Source organism: Heteronotia binoei, chromosome 4 (assembly GCF_032191835.1).
Source record: "Heteronotia binoei isolate CCM8104 ecotype False Entrance Well chromosome 4, APGP_CSIRO_Hbin_v1, whole genome shotgun sequence".
NCBI classification, from domain to species: Eukaryota; Metazoa; Chordata; class Lepidosauria; order Squamata; family Gekkonidae; genus Heteronotia; species Heteronotia binoei.
The window spans coordinates 149000970-149017962 of NC_083226.1; the positions used below are offsets into that span (position 1 = coordinate 149000970).

The 16993-nt window shown below is 41.5% G+C and overlaps 1 protein-coding gene across 1 annotated transcript in view; it reads right to left on the bottom strand.

Annotated features, from left to right (window-relative positions):
• Nucleotides 1-16993, bottom strand: part of ITGA2 (integrin subunit alpha 2) — a 111225-nt gene that overhangs the window by 36715 nt on the left and 57517 nt on the right. The window contains exons 4-7 of the mRNA XM_060236007.1: nucleotides 15192-15283; nucleotides 4630-4744; nucleotides 3204-3331; nucleotides 1386-1534 (exon numbers count right to left, since the gene is read on the bottom strand). Of these exons, the coding sequence (XP_060091990.1) occupies nucleotides 1386-1534; nucleotides 3204-3331; nucleotides 4630-4744; nucleotides 15192-15283 (484 nt within the window). The remainder of the gene's footprint in view (nucleotides 1-1385; nucleotides 1535-3203; nucleotides 3332-4629; nucleotides 4745-15191; nucleotides 15284-16993) is intronic.

The window sequence follows — 16993 nt, forward strand, 5'->3', positions numbered from 1 at the left end:
GGTAAGTGTGCATGGGATTGGGCTGAAGATTTATAGAGTCCTCCCCCCCTTTTTTTTTACTTTATATAAATACTGTCTTGACTTGGATAGGCTTACCATGTTAAGTTTGAAAACTCTTACCGTGGAATTTAAATATGACAATTTCTGCATAAAAATGTAACAGCATTACTCATACCCTTTATTTTAGCTTTAGACATTTCCATTCCTCCAGATAGTTTAGAGAGCACGTGGTATTCCTCTTGTTTTATTCATCACTGTCACAGGAGGTGGTGGCGGCTACAAGCATAGCCAGCTTCAAGAGGGGATTGGATAAAAATATGGAGCAGAGGTCCATCAGTGGCTATATATAATTTTTTTTTGGCCACTGTGTGACACAGAGTGTTGGACTGGATGGGCCATTGGCCTGATCCAACATGGCTTCTCTTATGTTCTTATCATACAGCCCCATAAAGTAGATTAGGCAGAGCAAACAGACTGGCTCTAGGTCTTTAGTAAGAGATATGCAATTGAGTCACCTAGCCTGATCCACAATCCATTCCACATCACTAGCTTTACATTTCAGAGCATTTTATCTCCATTGATTACAATGCTCTTGAATATACCCGTGAGTGTGTGTGTGTGTGTTAGGTGAGTAGACAGGCATCAAGATCATTAATGCTAGTTAAGGATACAATTTATACATTTAACAAAATGGGCTTTAGTTTATGGAAGCTTATACTACCATACGAATGCAATCCTAAATTGCAATGAATTTATGAAGCTGCCAAACTGAATCAGACTATTGGTGTTCTAAAGCCAGCAATGTTCTAGGATATACCTGCGTGTGTTTATATGTGTTTGTTTTAGATGAGGAGGCAGACATCAAGATCATTAATGCTAGTCAGGGATACAATCCACACATTTAACAAAATGGGTTTTAGTCCATGGAAGCTTATGCTGCCATAAGAATGCAATCCCATATTGCAATGAATTTAAGAAGCTGCCAAACTACATCAGACTATTGGTGTACTAAAGTCAGTAATGTAATGTCAGTGATGTCAGACCATTGGTATACTAACATCAGTAATGCTTGTTCTCCACAGCCCCAGGATGTTCACATTACCTGAAGATGTTGGAGACTGAATTTAGGACCATCTGCATGTAACTGGAGATGCTGGGGGCTGAATTTAGGATCATATGGATGTAAAGCAGATACTTTACCACTCAGTCACATCCTTCTCTAAGTTGACTTTAATGGACTTATAAGAGTGTAACTCTGCTCAAGATGGCATGGCAGAGCTTCTTTTTTTAATGTGCTACTGGGTTGGTTTTACTACAGCAACTAACATGACTATTCTTCTTGAATTTTTTATCTTAGGATACTGGCTAGCACTGGATATGATTACCTGGCAAAAGCAATTGCTTTGAACGTATTTGTATATTCCCCTCCTTTCTGAGTGGTTTGCGACATTGCCCGTACAACATCTTCTTTATTATTATAAGTATTCAGCTGGAACACTACTCGTGGGTCATTGCCATACTGAATTAAGCCTACCTAAAATTTTAAAAAGAAATACACAAATAAAAGGCATTAAAGTACTATTATTTATTATGATTATATCTGCATTACATTTGAGACTAATGCTACTCTGTGGAATTTTGTACTCTACATACCACTATGCAAATAACAGCAGCTGTTTTCATTCTACAGTGATGTTACTTCATACAAGGCAAACTCATATAGTTCCCAGAATGCTTTACTCCTGGGGAAGGGCAATTTTTAGCTGTCATACTTCATTTGCAGCTCTTACAGCAATGAAATATACCAAAAAGACCTTCCAGTGAGCATTTGATAGATCAAGTGTGAGGGGCCTGGGGCCACCTAAGCTGGATGAATAAAACATGTGGCTGAGCATGGACCCCTCTTCTTTGTGTAGGTCATTTAGCCCTAGGCTTGACCAAATAAGAAAGTCAACTCAACAAAACCTGTGCCTAGGGCTGCCAAGACCCTGATCCGGACAAGGAATCCCTCACCGGAGAGGTTCCCAACCCACTGGCCCACATTGGACTGGCAGGGGGAACCTCCTCCTACATCACTGGCATGATGACATCACCCGGAAGTGACATCATCAAAATGGTGGTGCCCGTGCAGGGCCACTCTAGGTGTTTCCGGGGAAACTCTATGGTTTTCCTGAACACTCTAGCACTTTGGGAGGGAAAACTATGGTACAATAGGTAACATAGTTTTTACCTCCCAAATGGCCTAGAGTGGCCCTGCATGGATGCCGCCATTTTGATGATGTCACTTCCAAGTGACATCATCGCGCCGCGCACACGCAAAGCACACACGAAAGTCCCCCGCTCTGGGAAGCTGGGGACTTGGCAACCCTACCTGTGCCTGAGCATGTACCCCTCCTTTTCCAGAGATAATTTAAACCTGGGCTTGTCCATGGACATAAGCTTAGGGCAAAAGCAGAAGGGCTGTGGTTCAGCAGCAGACTATCTGTTTGGCATGCAGAAGGCCCCAGGTTCAAGCCCCAGAAACTCCCGTTGAAAGGACCAGACAATTTCTTTATTCACATTTTTAATATTTTCTATGTGAGCTGCTCTGAGTCCACAGTGTATGAAAAAAGCCTGTCTGAATATTTAAATATATGAATAAAGATTTTCTTAAAATTATACTACAAGTAATCAATAGGCATTGCTGTTTCCCAGAAAGCTGTCAGTCCAAATGGTGCAGCAGACCCCCAAAAAATTATATAGAGAAAGAATGGATATATAGAGGCACTTTGATCACTTAATCTTGAGCCGTGCTTTGTTTCAATATTTGCTGCTTCTTACTGAATTTATTTGGGCCTAGAAGAAGCCAAGAATACAAATGAAAAGAATGCTCAAGAAACCTTTATTAAACCATGGCAGCCATTTATTATAAATTGGAACTCAATTAAACTGGAAGAGAGTGCTAAAGAGAGAATTTTGACATGTATATGAGTGTGCCTTAATATGTTACTTTGAAAAGTAAGTTATATAGTCTTGACTGTCTGTGGCATTGGGTTAGTTTATATTTGCTTTGTATAACTGATTAATAAAATAGGTAATAAAATTATTCTCAATCTCAGACTATGAAATCTTTGTCATAAAAGAAACACTAGCTTTTTTTTACAGATGACAGAATTCATAGGTGGCTAATGAAACATTTTATTTTGTTTTTAAAATATACCCACCTGAGTTTTTGTGGGGCCTATATCCAAACCTTGGACAAATTTTGTCAAAAAAGCACTCACAGCATTCCATGGATAAATACTGTTTGACTCATCACATACCACCACAAGGTCTATGGCTGAAGTACACTCTGCAAATGGAAAAACAGAAAAGGTGCATGTTGAATGAAATGTGCCATTTTAATTCATTCAGCTCATACGCTGTGCTACATTATGTTCAAAATTCACAGGCAAAAAGAAAGATTTTTCCCTGAGTTCTTACAGATGTAGGGTTGCCAAGTCCCTTCCGTGCTCTGGCAGGGGACTTTTGCTTGCGTGCGACGCAATGACGTCACCCGGAAGTGATGTCATCATGCCGTTACCATTGCTCATGGCCTCTCTAGGTGTTTCTGTGGAAACTCTATGGTTTTCCTGGATGCTCTAGCCATTTGAGAGGGGGAAACTCTATGATACCATAGGGTGGCGTCATCTCACTGATGACTTCGGGGGAGATTCCCCCTGCCAGTCCAGTGGGGGCCGGCGGGTTGGGAACCTCCCAGGTGGGGGAATCCCAGACCAGACCGGGGGCTTGGCAGCCCTATCCAGATGACAAAAACATTACTTTTCCATTTGAACTATATCTGTGCTACTAACCCATGATACCACCAAAACAACTTGTTGCCATGATAGCCAAGTCTGTTGACTCTTTTTTTTTTAAAAGTATGTCCTTGCTTTTAGCCTAGGGATGGCTTCCAAATAAAATTACAGATTTAAATAATCCTATAAAAGCAATTATTAAAATATTAAAACAATTGCTTTATCCAATTCATAAGTAACCCCAGGTGACCAAAAAACAAGAAAAGATCAGGTATTTGGCCTTTGTTTGTGGGGACAGGCCCTACCCACCACATCTGACAGTGGGGGCAGCATCTACAGAATTTTCAGGAATTTTGTACAGTAAATGTAGCCATTCTTAATTTTTATGAAGCCAGGAGATAAGTGTTCCCAGAACTGGAAGTGGTGAGGGAAATTACAAAAAAAAAGCTAATAAAACATCAAAATTTTCTGATGCTCATAACTCTTCATAAAGTGAAAAACAAGTAAATAAAAAATTAATCAAGATATGGGGAAGGAAGAAATGTGTGCTCTATCACTGGAGATGTTACATGCATTATCCAATGTCACACAAACACATTCACTAGCTCACAATTGATGTGATGACTGAGGGAAAAATAATCCTGTTTTCACAACTAAATTCCATACACATGCAAAAAGCCAGGAGTTCCATGCTAGAAAGTATGTCTTCTAGGCACTGTTGTGCTATGACATTTTTAATTTTACAAACTGAAAAGAAAATTCAAAAGACTGAGATAGGTACTTTCAGGTGCACAGATTCTTTCTTGATATTAAGCCATTCTGTAACTAATGATGTTTACACAGACTGTCTTACTTTGCAGAGCAGGTGAAAAACTTCTCACAATCTGGAAACTTGGACTGAACTCAGAACAGATTCCTGTTGCATAGTACTGACTTCCACATTGCTGCGCCCACAAAGGACCACAAGTCTTTGAAACAAAAAACAAAAACAGCATGCTAAAAACACAAATTAAAACAGACCCTTTTAAATCCCCTCCCCACCACTTTTGGTAGAATGCCAGAACTGACATAAGCTACATGCAGCGCACACCTCACATCATGGCCACACATATGTAATCCCCATGTACAGCAGACCAACCAAGTACACGATAATGTGAGAGCTTCAAGTCATCAGAATAAGTCAGCCAAGGCAAATCCTACAGGGGAAGGTCGCCTGAGTGAATCTAAACTTAACCATATCCTCTGGATATTGTATCTGATTTTGTGGTTCAAGTAAGAGCAAAATAGACCAGTCTTCTCACTGTTGGGAGCTCAGGTTCAGTTGAGTTCTTGAACCATCCTAAGGTTTCACTGCAAATGCAAACTGAACTCCAGTGCAACAATTATCATTAACCATGAAAAACTGAGTTCTATAACAGTAAGAGGGCTGTACTATAACAGAATGGGTTTTGGATGGTACTTTAAAAAGGGGAAAGGACTGCAGACTGTGTATATGATGTATCAATTTGCTGCACATATTACCCTGTTATCATTACATTTTTTTTACTGAAGTAATACCATTTTTCCTCATTATATCGGTACTCTGAATATCTAGAGGAAAATCTGGAGGATATCTGGAGGAAAAATTTAGGCTGCTAGGCGGGAGACTTAAGGCCAGGACCTCCAAGGTAGCCTTCTCGGAAGTGCTACCTGTTCCACGTGCAAGGCTGGAAAGACAGGCACAACTTAGAAGTCTCAATGTGTGGATGAGACGATGGTGCAAGGAGGAAGGGTTTAAGTTTGTTAGGCACAGGGATGCTTTCTGGAACAAGCGGGAGATGTACAAAAATGACCGTCTCCACTTGTCCCCGGATGGAACCAGGCTGCTGGCACTCAAAAAGGTGGCAGAGCAGTTTTTAAACTAAATCTAGGGGGAAAGCCGACAGGAGATGAAATGTCTCTGGTTCGGGAAGACTCATCTCAAAGAGATGAAGGGTTAAGCTGATACTTTTCTACTGGGTAATGGAACAGAGTTGTCCACTGAGACGGTGACAAACAGAATGGACTGCCTGCCAGAGTCTCGAGGTGGCAGGAGGAAGGTGGCGGGCCTAGCTTGCCTAGGAAATTATAGATAGCCGCCCTGAGCCTGCCTTGGCGGGGAGGGCAGGATATAAATAAAAGTTTATTATTATTAAATTTATTATTAGATGTTTGTACGCAAATGCTAGAAGTCTTTGAAGTAAAATTGGTGAGTTGGAATGTTTAGTGTTGAGAGAAAACATAGACATTGTGGGAATTTCAGAAACTTGGTGGAATGAGGAGAATCAGTGGGACACGGTGATTCCTGGATATAAGTTATACCGGAAGGATAGGGAGGGAAGGGTTGGAGGTAGGGTGGCTCTGTATGTCAGAGAGGGCATACGGTCCAGTAAGACTGAGGTCAGAGAATTAGACTCCCTTATAGAAATGCTTTGGGTTGAAATAGAGGGCCCAAAAGGCAATTTAACTATGGGAGTTTGTTATCGCCCACCAAATCAAAAGACAGAGGACGACTATAATATGATGGAAGGCTTAAAGATGTGGCTAGACGAAAAAACTGTGTTGTCATAGGTGATTTCAACTACCCGCAGATTGATTGGGTCAATATGTGTTCTGGTCGAGAGAAAGAGACTGAGTTTCTAGATGCTCTCAATGACTGTGCTATGGAGCAGATGATCACAGAACCTACCAGGGGTGGGTCGATCCTGGATTTGGTCCTAAGTAATGCCCAAGACCTGGTGAGAGATGTAAAAGTGATCGCACCGCTTGGGAGCAGTGACCATAACATTATTGATTTCACTATTTGTATAAATAGGGAATTGCCCCAAAAGACCAGCACAACCACGTTTAACATTAAAAGGGGTAAATTCTCTGAGATGCAGAGGCATGTGAAGAGGAAACTGAAAGGAAAGGTAAATACAGTCAAAGCCCTTGGGGAAGCTTGGAGGCTATTTAAAAACACAATCCTAGAAGCTCAGATAAAATATATACCACAAGTTAAAAAAGGTACAAACAGGTATAAGAGAAGGCCTGCATGGTTAACAAACAGAGTAATGGAAGCTGTAAAAGGTAAGAAGGACTCCTTTAAGCGGTGGAAAGCTAGTCCAAGTGAAATTAATAAAAGGGAACACAGGCAATGGCAAATCAAATGCAAGACTGTGATCAGGCAGGCAAAAAGGGACTATGAGGAGCATATTGCAAAAAACATAAAGACCAACAATAAAAAATTCTTCAACTATATTAGAGGCAGGAAACCAGCCAGGGAGGCAGTGGGGCCCTTGGATGACCAAGGGGTCAAAGGATTACTGAAGGAGGATAGGGGAATGGCTGAGAAGCTAAATAAATTTTTTGCCTCCGTCTTCACTGTGGAAAATGAGAAGTGTTTGCATGCTCCGGAACCACTTCTATTGGAAGGGGTGTTGAAAGACCTGAGCCAGAATGAGGTGACAAGAGAGAAGGTCCTACAACTGATGGACAAATTAAAAACTAATAAGTCACCAGGTCCAGATGGCATACATCCAAGAGTTCTGAAAGAACTCAAAGTTGAACTTGTGGATCTCCTGACAAAAATATGTAATCTTTCATTGAAATCTGCCTCCATTCCTGAGGACTGGAAGGTAGCAAATGTCAGCCCATCTTAGCCACAGTGTTTATGTATGTGTGTGTGTGTGTGTATATATATATATATGTGTGTGTGTGTGTGTGTGTGTGTATGTATACAGGCTCAGCAGTTTAGTTATTTCTAGAAACACCTTTCCAACATGCAATACTAACCATACAATGAAAGCAATGCCAAAGCTCCAACAGCAGTTTTATGACTATGCCTGCGGCTCAGTTGCTGACATGCCATGGACTGGCACCAATCCGTGGCCTGGGAATTGGGGACTTCTGGCCTAAACCACTCTGAGGAACAGTCTCTTTTAGGGGATTTGATTGGGGGTTGACACATCTGATGCTTTGTAGGAATGCTTCTTTGCTGCCACTTGTAATCTCTCATCCAAGGGAAAATTAACCAAGAACCTCTTGCCATATGAAAATGTGGAGGAGGCACATAATATTATTTTAGATATCACAGTCTCTTTTCCTCAAAGGATGAAGGGGAAATGCATGTGCTTGACATTGAGGACATAATATCCAGGCCTAAACAGGCAGTCACTGAAATATTCAACAAATATAGAGTGTTTTATAAATTTGGTTAAAACCATCATGACTTACTATTTCACAGCTGTTCAGGGGAAATCTAAGTCTACGACTGACCAGAAGATGGCACCATTCTTAACATTATCAACAAAAAGAAAAAGTGTGTGACAATTCTATATCCAAAATAATTAGGAAAAAGACAGTGAACTTTACCTCAGTGCGTTTTGCAAATTAAAGATAAATTCATACAGCAATAAATTGCAAACTTTCATTTTTACAAATTCTAGCTTGATCACATTCTTTTTTCTTTTGCAAATGGCAGGGCTTTGTCACATATCTACATATATATTTTGAGAGTACAAGGCACACAGAGCTTTTCAGGAACCGTGTGACATTATATAGGCTATGTAAAAATAGGTATTGCAGCCCAGTTTGCTGAGTGGTTAAGTGTACAGACTTTTATCTGGGAGAACCAGATTTGATTCCCCACTCCTTCACATGCACCTTGGGTCAGTCATAACTCTCTTAGAGCTGTTCCTCTCAAGAGCAGTCTTGGAGAACTCTCTCAGCTCCACCTATCTCACAGGTTGTCTGCTGTGGGGAGGGGGAGGGGAAAGGAGATTGTAAGCCACACTGCGATTCCAAGTGAAGGGTGCAGTATAAATCCAATCTACTCATCTTCTTCCTCTTCTTTTATGAAGATCACAGCCCATTGCATATAGTGCAGAAGAGCAGATCTTGCATTGCCTAAACATGTGGCACTTTTTAATGCCAGCATCTAAAGCACTTGGGTACAATGTGATTGAAGTATTGGGGTATGCCTCAAATGGAAAAAAGCGAGTGTTGCAGATGGTGGCTCATCAGACAAAGAACATAATGCTAGATCATTCACATACAATTGTTTGTGTGGAGTTCTCTAGGAATGGCTATTTATAAAGTGGCAGAAGGTACCATGAGGTGATACAAGTGCCAAGACCAGACGAAGATAGTACAAGATCTTCAAGGACATTGCTATGAGAGACTTGAATGAGGGGTGCAAGAGGTATAAACATTCTGTTTTTTTTCCATTTCCCCCTGCCCTGGTCCATAGTCTCTGTGAAACAGGGTGCTTGTGTAAGCTGTTTCGATGCTAGAGCACAGGCAGTTAAGAAAGCCAAGACTTTACTGATATTGAAGCAGATACAGGAGTGTAGATATGAATCAAGCAGACTCACAGCCAAGAGCAGACAGAGGCAGTCTCCTAGCAAGGATCTGCTAAGGGCAAGAGTGGTTTTCAGTTTTTGAGGTGTTCTTGGCACACATCTTTGTAGCTGTTGTTGATCTTTGTAGTTGGGGTAGGCAAGGAGGGCTGGTAGGAAACTAACTAGAATTAAGCAAGGATAGCATGCAACATGAAACCATAACTGTGGTCAAATATTAGATCCTGGCTTCAAATTATGCCATATACAGCCAAATTGTTTCCTCAGTCTTGGCCATTTCTCACTCAGATTACAGCACCTGTCCCACATGACTGTATGCAGTTTGATGACTGTGCCTCTCAATGGAGTGCTGTGGATTCTTTTGACTGGTGTTTCTTCAGTGGGAAGTAATACCCATGATATCCAGAATAGTCTTTTTTGGTGGTCAGAGTTTCTATGCCACTTTTCACCAGTGGAAAGATTGATTGGATCAATTCCATGGACAACAACTAACCACAGTTTGTGTAGTAGTCTAAGTTTCAATGATCAACTAACTATCATTTGTTTACTTTTGTGTGTATCTGACTTGATGACCCTTTGTTTTTGACAGGCATGGACTCAGTCTGTTCTTTGACTAACACACTCCTTTGGTCCTGCCCTTCTGTGGAGGCATGACCGAAGACTTGCTGGTCTAAGAAGTCTTTGATCTAACATCAAATTAATGACAATTAATAAATTAGGGTTTCTTTTACGCTCATAAAATGGGATTCTAATTGATTTCAAATTGTGGTTTAGAATCCCATTTTGTTTCTGAACTTAAAATCATAGCCTGTGTCAATGGCTAACCAACCACAGGTATTGGAGTGGTCTTCATTCAGTCATATTAACCATAGTTAATTTAATTACACAGTGCTTTTGAGTTAAGTCTAAACTGAGTCAATGTCAACAAACTTACGCCAAGCTGAAATGGAAAATGAGCTTAAGATACAGAAGCTATTCTCTACAATTGATTAAATAAATTCAAGGGAGATAAGTAAATTCAACTGAACTTTCCACATTGAACACTCTGGAGATATCGAGCCATGTCCACAGGCAACAAGCATCCAAGAGCTGAGAAATTTTGATGAGGAAGACAAGAACATTGGAATCAAGCAAGTGACCTCCATCTCCTTCCAACTCCTAAGACTTTTAGCCCTTAACCTTAAAACAATTCGTTCCCAAGCATAGGTAAACTGCATTACTGGAAAATTGTACTGGAATCTTCACAGCTTTATATCTGTACCTTTTCTATCAACAAGCACTCAGTGCTCCAAGTGGCATTCTTCCAGATCAACAGTGGAAGAAAATAAGAGTATGCTTATAGTAATACAGCATTATTTCTTCCTGTTCCTTAGTGGCAGTATTTCATAGCAATGTCCCATTTCTTCATTACACAGCAAATAAACGTCTTTGTTCATAGAGTACTCCAGCCCCTGCACAGCTAAGATCTTGAGATGTCAATAGCCTATGAAGATAAATGAATTGCCCTATCTAGAATATCAACAGAGAGTGAGAGTCGTACACTATGAGGAAAGTTGACAATAGTTTGGTATAGTGGTTAGAGTAAGAGAAACCAGAGTTAATATGCTGCTCTGCTATGAAGCTCACTGGGTGACTCTGAGCCAGCTATCCTTTCTCAGTCTGGGTGGCTTCATCATTAAACACACAGACATTTGTTTCTGGCATGAGTCTTTTGTGAGAGATAGTTTGATGTAGTGGTTAAATGCATGAACTCTTATTTAGGAGAACCAGGTTTGATTCCCCACTCTTCCACATGCAACTGCTGGAGTGACCTTGAGTCAGTCATAACTCTGTCAGAGACTGTTCTGCTCAAGAGCAGTTCTTGAAAAACTCTCTTAGTTCCACCTACCTCACAGGTTGTCTGTTGTGGGGAGGGGAAGTGAAAGGAGATTGTAAGCTGCTGTGAGATTCTGAGTGAAGGGCAGGATATAAATCCAATCTCTTCTCTTCTTTATACTGAGTCAACAGCATTAACTTCTCTGAGAGGGAAATGGACATTTGGTTGTTCAGTATACAAGATGGCCTGCACTGTAGGCTTAGGAGCTTTGGCAGGAGCACTGGGGGGGGGGGGTTCCCTCCCTCCCTTCACTCCGTTTTGCACATTGGGGCAGATCTTTTTGGGGGGAGAAAGGCCTCCTCCACTTTGCGGACTCCCTTAAAGGGTTTTAGGGGTTGAGCCACCCCACAGTAGGCCCAGCTTGGGGGCTGTACATGGGCTCACCCCAGGTGGCAAATGGTACTACTCAGTGGCAGCTACCCTTATGTTATCACCAAATATTTGTCACTCCCTGGTTTTCCCCAGCAGGCAGACTGGGGGTGATTTATTGAGCGGTAGGTGGGTCACTTGATACTTGGATCTGCCCCCACACTTTGCCAACACTCCTTGGTCTGTAATCAGTAAAAGCAGCAGTCTTTTTCATTCCACAAATAATAACGTTGTTGTGTATTTGTTTGCTCTTTGCACGTCCTCTCCCCATTAAGCTGTGAACCTGCAATCATTTTTGTTTAGTACATACAAAAAAAATTAAATATATTTGTTTCACCATGTGCATAACTCTTCAACACACCAGCTTGTCACAGTTCCCATAAAAGCTTATAGTACAAGTGTGGATTTTAGATCTTTATGATATGGAAAATATTGCATATAATGCAAGCAAGTCATAAGAGACTTGGTTTTTTTGCAGCTTCAGCATGTAAACTCAAATCACTGGATCTTCTTTTCAGAACTATGCAAATAGCAAGCTCTAAAAGGTTTCCCAGACTTCATTACAAAGCACAGAGAATATTTCTAAAGAGCTTCCAAAGTGAATGAAAAAGTAAACATTTCCTAATTTTGTGGCTGAGCATTACATACTCCTGCCAAGTTTCAATCTATGTTTAATGTGTTTTAATTAAGTTTTTTCTCAATTATATAAATGAATTTCAACTATTTAACTTCAATTATTTATAGTGTTTTATAGTGTTTGAGGATATTGCCTGGCTTATCCTGGCTCTTTAGCTTTATACGTGTTTGGACCAGAGGAAAAAATCACAGGGTATGATGAATTAAAATTCCACAAAGACCTGTTTTCACAATGATGTACAGATATGTAGTGGAGAAGGGACAAAGAAGGACCCTGTCAAGGGACAAAGCAGTGCAAAACCTCCCTGCATGGTTCTTTCTTCTTTCCTTCTCACTTGAGCCCTTCTCTAAAAGAAATACCAGGGAAACCTTGTAACATGAAGTATCTTAGATTTAAGGATAATCCAGTTTGTTTATCTTTTATATCTGTTCTTGACCCGTGCCAGTCTGGGTTCCGACCGGGCCATGGGACGGAGATGGTGCTGGTCGCCTTGGTAGATGACCTTCAGCGGCAACTGGATCGGGGCGGCGCTGCGGTACTGATGTTACTAGACCTGTTGGCGGCATTTGACACAGTCGACCATCAGTTGCTAAAGCGCCGCCTCACCGACATAGGAGTTGGGGGGTTGGCCTTGCAATGGCTTTCCTCCTTCCTCTCTGGTCGGGGACAAAGGGTGGCTATTGGGGGTGAGCGTTCCCAGAGGCACACACTTGATTGTGGGGTGCCTCAGGGAGCAGTTCTCTCCCCAATGCTGTTTAACATTTATATGCGCCCCCTTGCCCAGATTGTCTGGAGGTTTGGGCTGGGTTGCCATCAATATGCAGATGACACCCAGCTCTATCTGCTAATGGACGGCCGGCCCGGCTCCGCCCCAGGGAACCTAGATCGGGCTCTGCAGGCTGTAGCGACGTGGCTCAGAGGTCCTTTGTGTGGGTCGCGGCGCCCTAGGAGGGGAAATAGCTCTCCCAACTTTCGACGGCGCACCATTGAAACCAGTGCGCCAGGTAAAGAGTTTGGGTGTTTTACTGGAGCCTTCATTATCAATGGAGGCCCAGATAGCAGCCACTGCCAAGTCAGCATTCTTCCACCTGAAGCGGGCAGGGCAGTTGGCCCCCTTCCTGGAACGCCGTGACCTCGCAACAGTGATCCATGCAATGGTCACCTCAAGATTGGACTACTGTAATGCCCTCTACTTGGGGCTACCTCTGTGCCGGACCCGGAAGCTGCAGCTGGTGCAGAACGCGTCGGCCAGGCTACTATTGGGGCTCTCGAAATGGGAGCACATACGGCCGGGGCTGCGCGGACTGCACTGGCTGCCAATCACCTACCGAGTCCAGTACAAAGTGTTGGTTATTACCTTTAAAGCCCTATATGGCCGAGGACCAGCCTACCTAAGGGACCATCTCTCCCCATATGAACCCCAGAGAGCGCTGAGGTCAGTGGGTAAAAATAAAATGACCACCCCTGGGTCGAGAGAGGTCAAACTCCAAAACACCAGAGCACGGGCCTTTTCAGCCGCGGCTCCTGCACTGTGGAACCAGCTTCCGGAGGAAGTGCGGGCCCTGCGGAACCTTGACCAGTTCCGCAGGGCCTGCAAGACCGCCCTTTTCAGACAAGCCTATGCTGATATCGACTGCTGAGTTGCTAGGAATAAAAGAACCGCCATCTATAATACTACCATGGAACTATCTAACTGGCAGAACCAGCGCCAGAACAGTTTTATTGCTGCCAGATACATTTAATGTAACTTAAATTATGTATTTTAACTCAATTAACTGGTTTTTATGTTTAATTTTTTAACTGTTAAATTTAAAGTTTTACCTATTTATGTTAATGTATGGAATGTTGTTAGCCGCCCTGAGCCGCCTTGGCGGGGAGGGTGGGATACAAATAAAATCTATTATTATTATTATTATTATTATTATTATTATTATTATTATTATTATTATTATATCCAGTCCAGATATTATTAGAAGACAGAAGGGAGAATTATAGTCACCCATCTGTAGCAAATGGCTCTCACCCCATGAGATTTCTGGCAGGGCTGCATTATGATTTTTGTGGGCCCTAGGCACCTTTGTCTTTGTGGGCCCCTCCCACTATATCAATATAAATATTAAAATTCTATTTTATATAACTTTAAATAACTTTTTTTTCTGTTTTATGCGAAATGTTATAGATTTTTGTGGGTCCTAAAATTTCATTTTTCTCTGATGTGAGGAAAACATTGCAACATTTTCTTCAACCCTAAAGGTTCATTTTTTCCCCTTCTGATTTTAAAAGAAATTAAAATATTTTCATTGGTTCCTAAAAGTATTGTGGGTCCTAGGCACTATACCTATGGTGTCTAACAAATAACTTGGCCTTGGTCCCTGGAACTCACAGTGAATGAGAGTCCTGCTTTAGTTGTTACAACATTAGTGAGCCAGTATGGTATAGTGGTTAACACAGAGAGCCAGTGTCGTATAGCAGTTAAGAGCAGAAGACTCTAATCTGGAGAACCAGGTTTGATTCCCCACTCCTCCACATGAAGTCAGCTGGGTGACCTTGGGTCAGTCACAATTCTCTCAGCCGCACCTACCTCACAGGGTGTCTGATGTGGAGGAAGGAAGGGAAGTGAAAAGCAGGGTATAAACACCAACAATAATTCTTCTTCATTAGATAGGCATTGTACTATTCTGAAGAATGCTGTCTGCTCATTAAATACTCAACACAATTTTGCTTTGCTCATCATATGCAAATTGTACTTCAGCCTATACCAAGCCCACTTAGCACAGCTGGCAGGGACCAAAACCAAGACAGGCCTTCCTCAAGTGTGGAACCTTCCTGAAACATCAAAAGTCCTCTTCCAGTGGAGGAAAGTTCATTGAGATGGAGGAAAACTCCCTAATTAGCTGACTGGAGTGGAAGGATATAGCCTATACTGAATATTTAGTTTGCTCCTGCTGATCTGTTCTGTTAGAGGTGGTGCTTTCCTCTCATACAAGGACCATTCTACTTACGCAAGAGGTTAATTCAGCTGACACAACTAGAGGAAGACACTACTGGAATGGATCCACAGGATCCTACACATTGCCTTCTCTTTCAGTGCATCAACAGATGCACAAAAGACTACCATGTTGTTATGGATTGGAAACAGAATTCATGCTTTCATTATTCACATTTCCAGTACTTACCAAGAATCCTCCTGTTCTTGAGTTTCTTATCAGCGTTAGCCCTAGATTCATATTCTCCTTTATCTCAGTAACATTTGGGATGCTTGCAAAAGCTGAAAAGGCACAGTACATTGTAAATTCCAGGAACAATTCAAGGTATTGCTTTTATTCTATAAACTGTGTGTTGCTTTAGGCCTGCCCATGTTCAAAGGTGTCTTCCTTCCTACGTCCACTATGATGTATTCATGTGCTTTCTTAATAAGTATCTCCTGTGAACAGTGTTGAAAATTAAGAGCATGTAGTAACATTTTTGGGTAACCAGAATACATTTATCGAGCTGTTTACCCTGGTGACTCCCAGATGAAGTGTATTTGTGGAGTAATGTAGAAACTTACTGTTTTGGCTACTATTTGTGGTTGAGATAAAATAAACAGATTTTTTTTTAAATTAACAATAGGCTATCAGTATCAGATCATTTTCCACCATAAACACCTGATAGATTAAAATATCTCCCCCAAACATATTTACTTTCAGAATTAGTAAATAACTGCAATTCTACTCCTAAAACACACATACACAGCTTCTGCTCCCAAGCACAGAATTCAGCAACTGACATGTAAAATGCATGTATCAATTTTCAAACAACTATGAATGGTGTGTCAAAAGATTAGTCCTGTGGTTGGCAGATGAAATGCACCTCACTGTGGTCTCATGCTGTAACAGATTTACTTCTAAAAGCTTAGACGTACTGTGTAAACAGATAAAGGACTGTGAAGGTTAATTGAAACAGAGAAACAGAAATTGAAACAGTCACAGAAACAGAGTCTTGAGTGACAGACTGTTCCAAGAGATCTGATTGGTTAGGATCAGCTGAGCAGAGAAAGACTTCTGAACTGAATGCTAAGGAGAATTGACTCTGATTTCAGCTTCAGCTGAGAGCAATTTAACACAGAAGGAGAATTGGGGGAAAGTTGGCAAGGAAGTTTAGGAAGTAGGCAAAAGCTCCCATTTGGGCCAAAAAAAGGGGATTGATCATCTAGAGAGAGGAGAATTTCCCTACCCAGTCAAACAGGAAGTTAGCTCTGCAGAGTGGAAAGATCCCTGACCTGGTGCGGTTAGAAACTGCATTTAGGGACCTTACAAGTTAGTTAAAAACTCAATATGAGTACTAGTGTTTCAAGAGAAGGGGTTTGGGTTCTGGAAATGGTGTAGCAGCCTTCTGGAAACCAAAAGAGTCAAAGAACACCCAAAGAAAGTATGCTGGAGTGTTTGAGAAACACTGGAAAAGAAGCCTCTCAACATAAAGATTTTAAGCAACTCTAATTAGCTTAAGAAACTCTCATAAGCCTGACACATAGAAGAAGAAGATTTTGGATTTATATCTTGCCCTATACTCTGAATCTCAGACTCTCAGAGTGGTCACAATCTCTTCTACCTCCCCCCCCCCGCCCACAACAAACACCCTGTGAGATAGGTAGAGCTGAGAGTGCTTTTACAGTAGCTGCCCTTTCAAGGACAGCTTCTATGAAAGCTATGACTGACCCAAGGCCATCTCAGCAGGTGCAAGTGGAGGAGTGGGGAATCAAACCCGGTTCTTCCAGATAAGAGTCCACGCACTTAACCACTACACCAAACTGGCTCTCAGACACAGGAACTGAAGTCTGTGTATGTACTGATTTTACTTCAGAGTTATCTATATTAAGTTACCAAAGAAATTTTGTCCCTGATTTTATTTGACTTTCCCCTTCTATGTTGAATAAAATGTTTTGTTAAAAAAAAGTCTCAAGTGCCATTTTCAGTGGATTAAGTTAAAGGGTGATCAT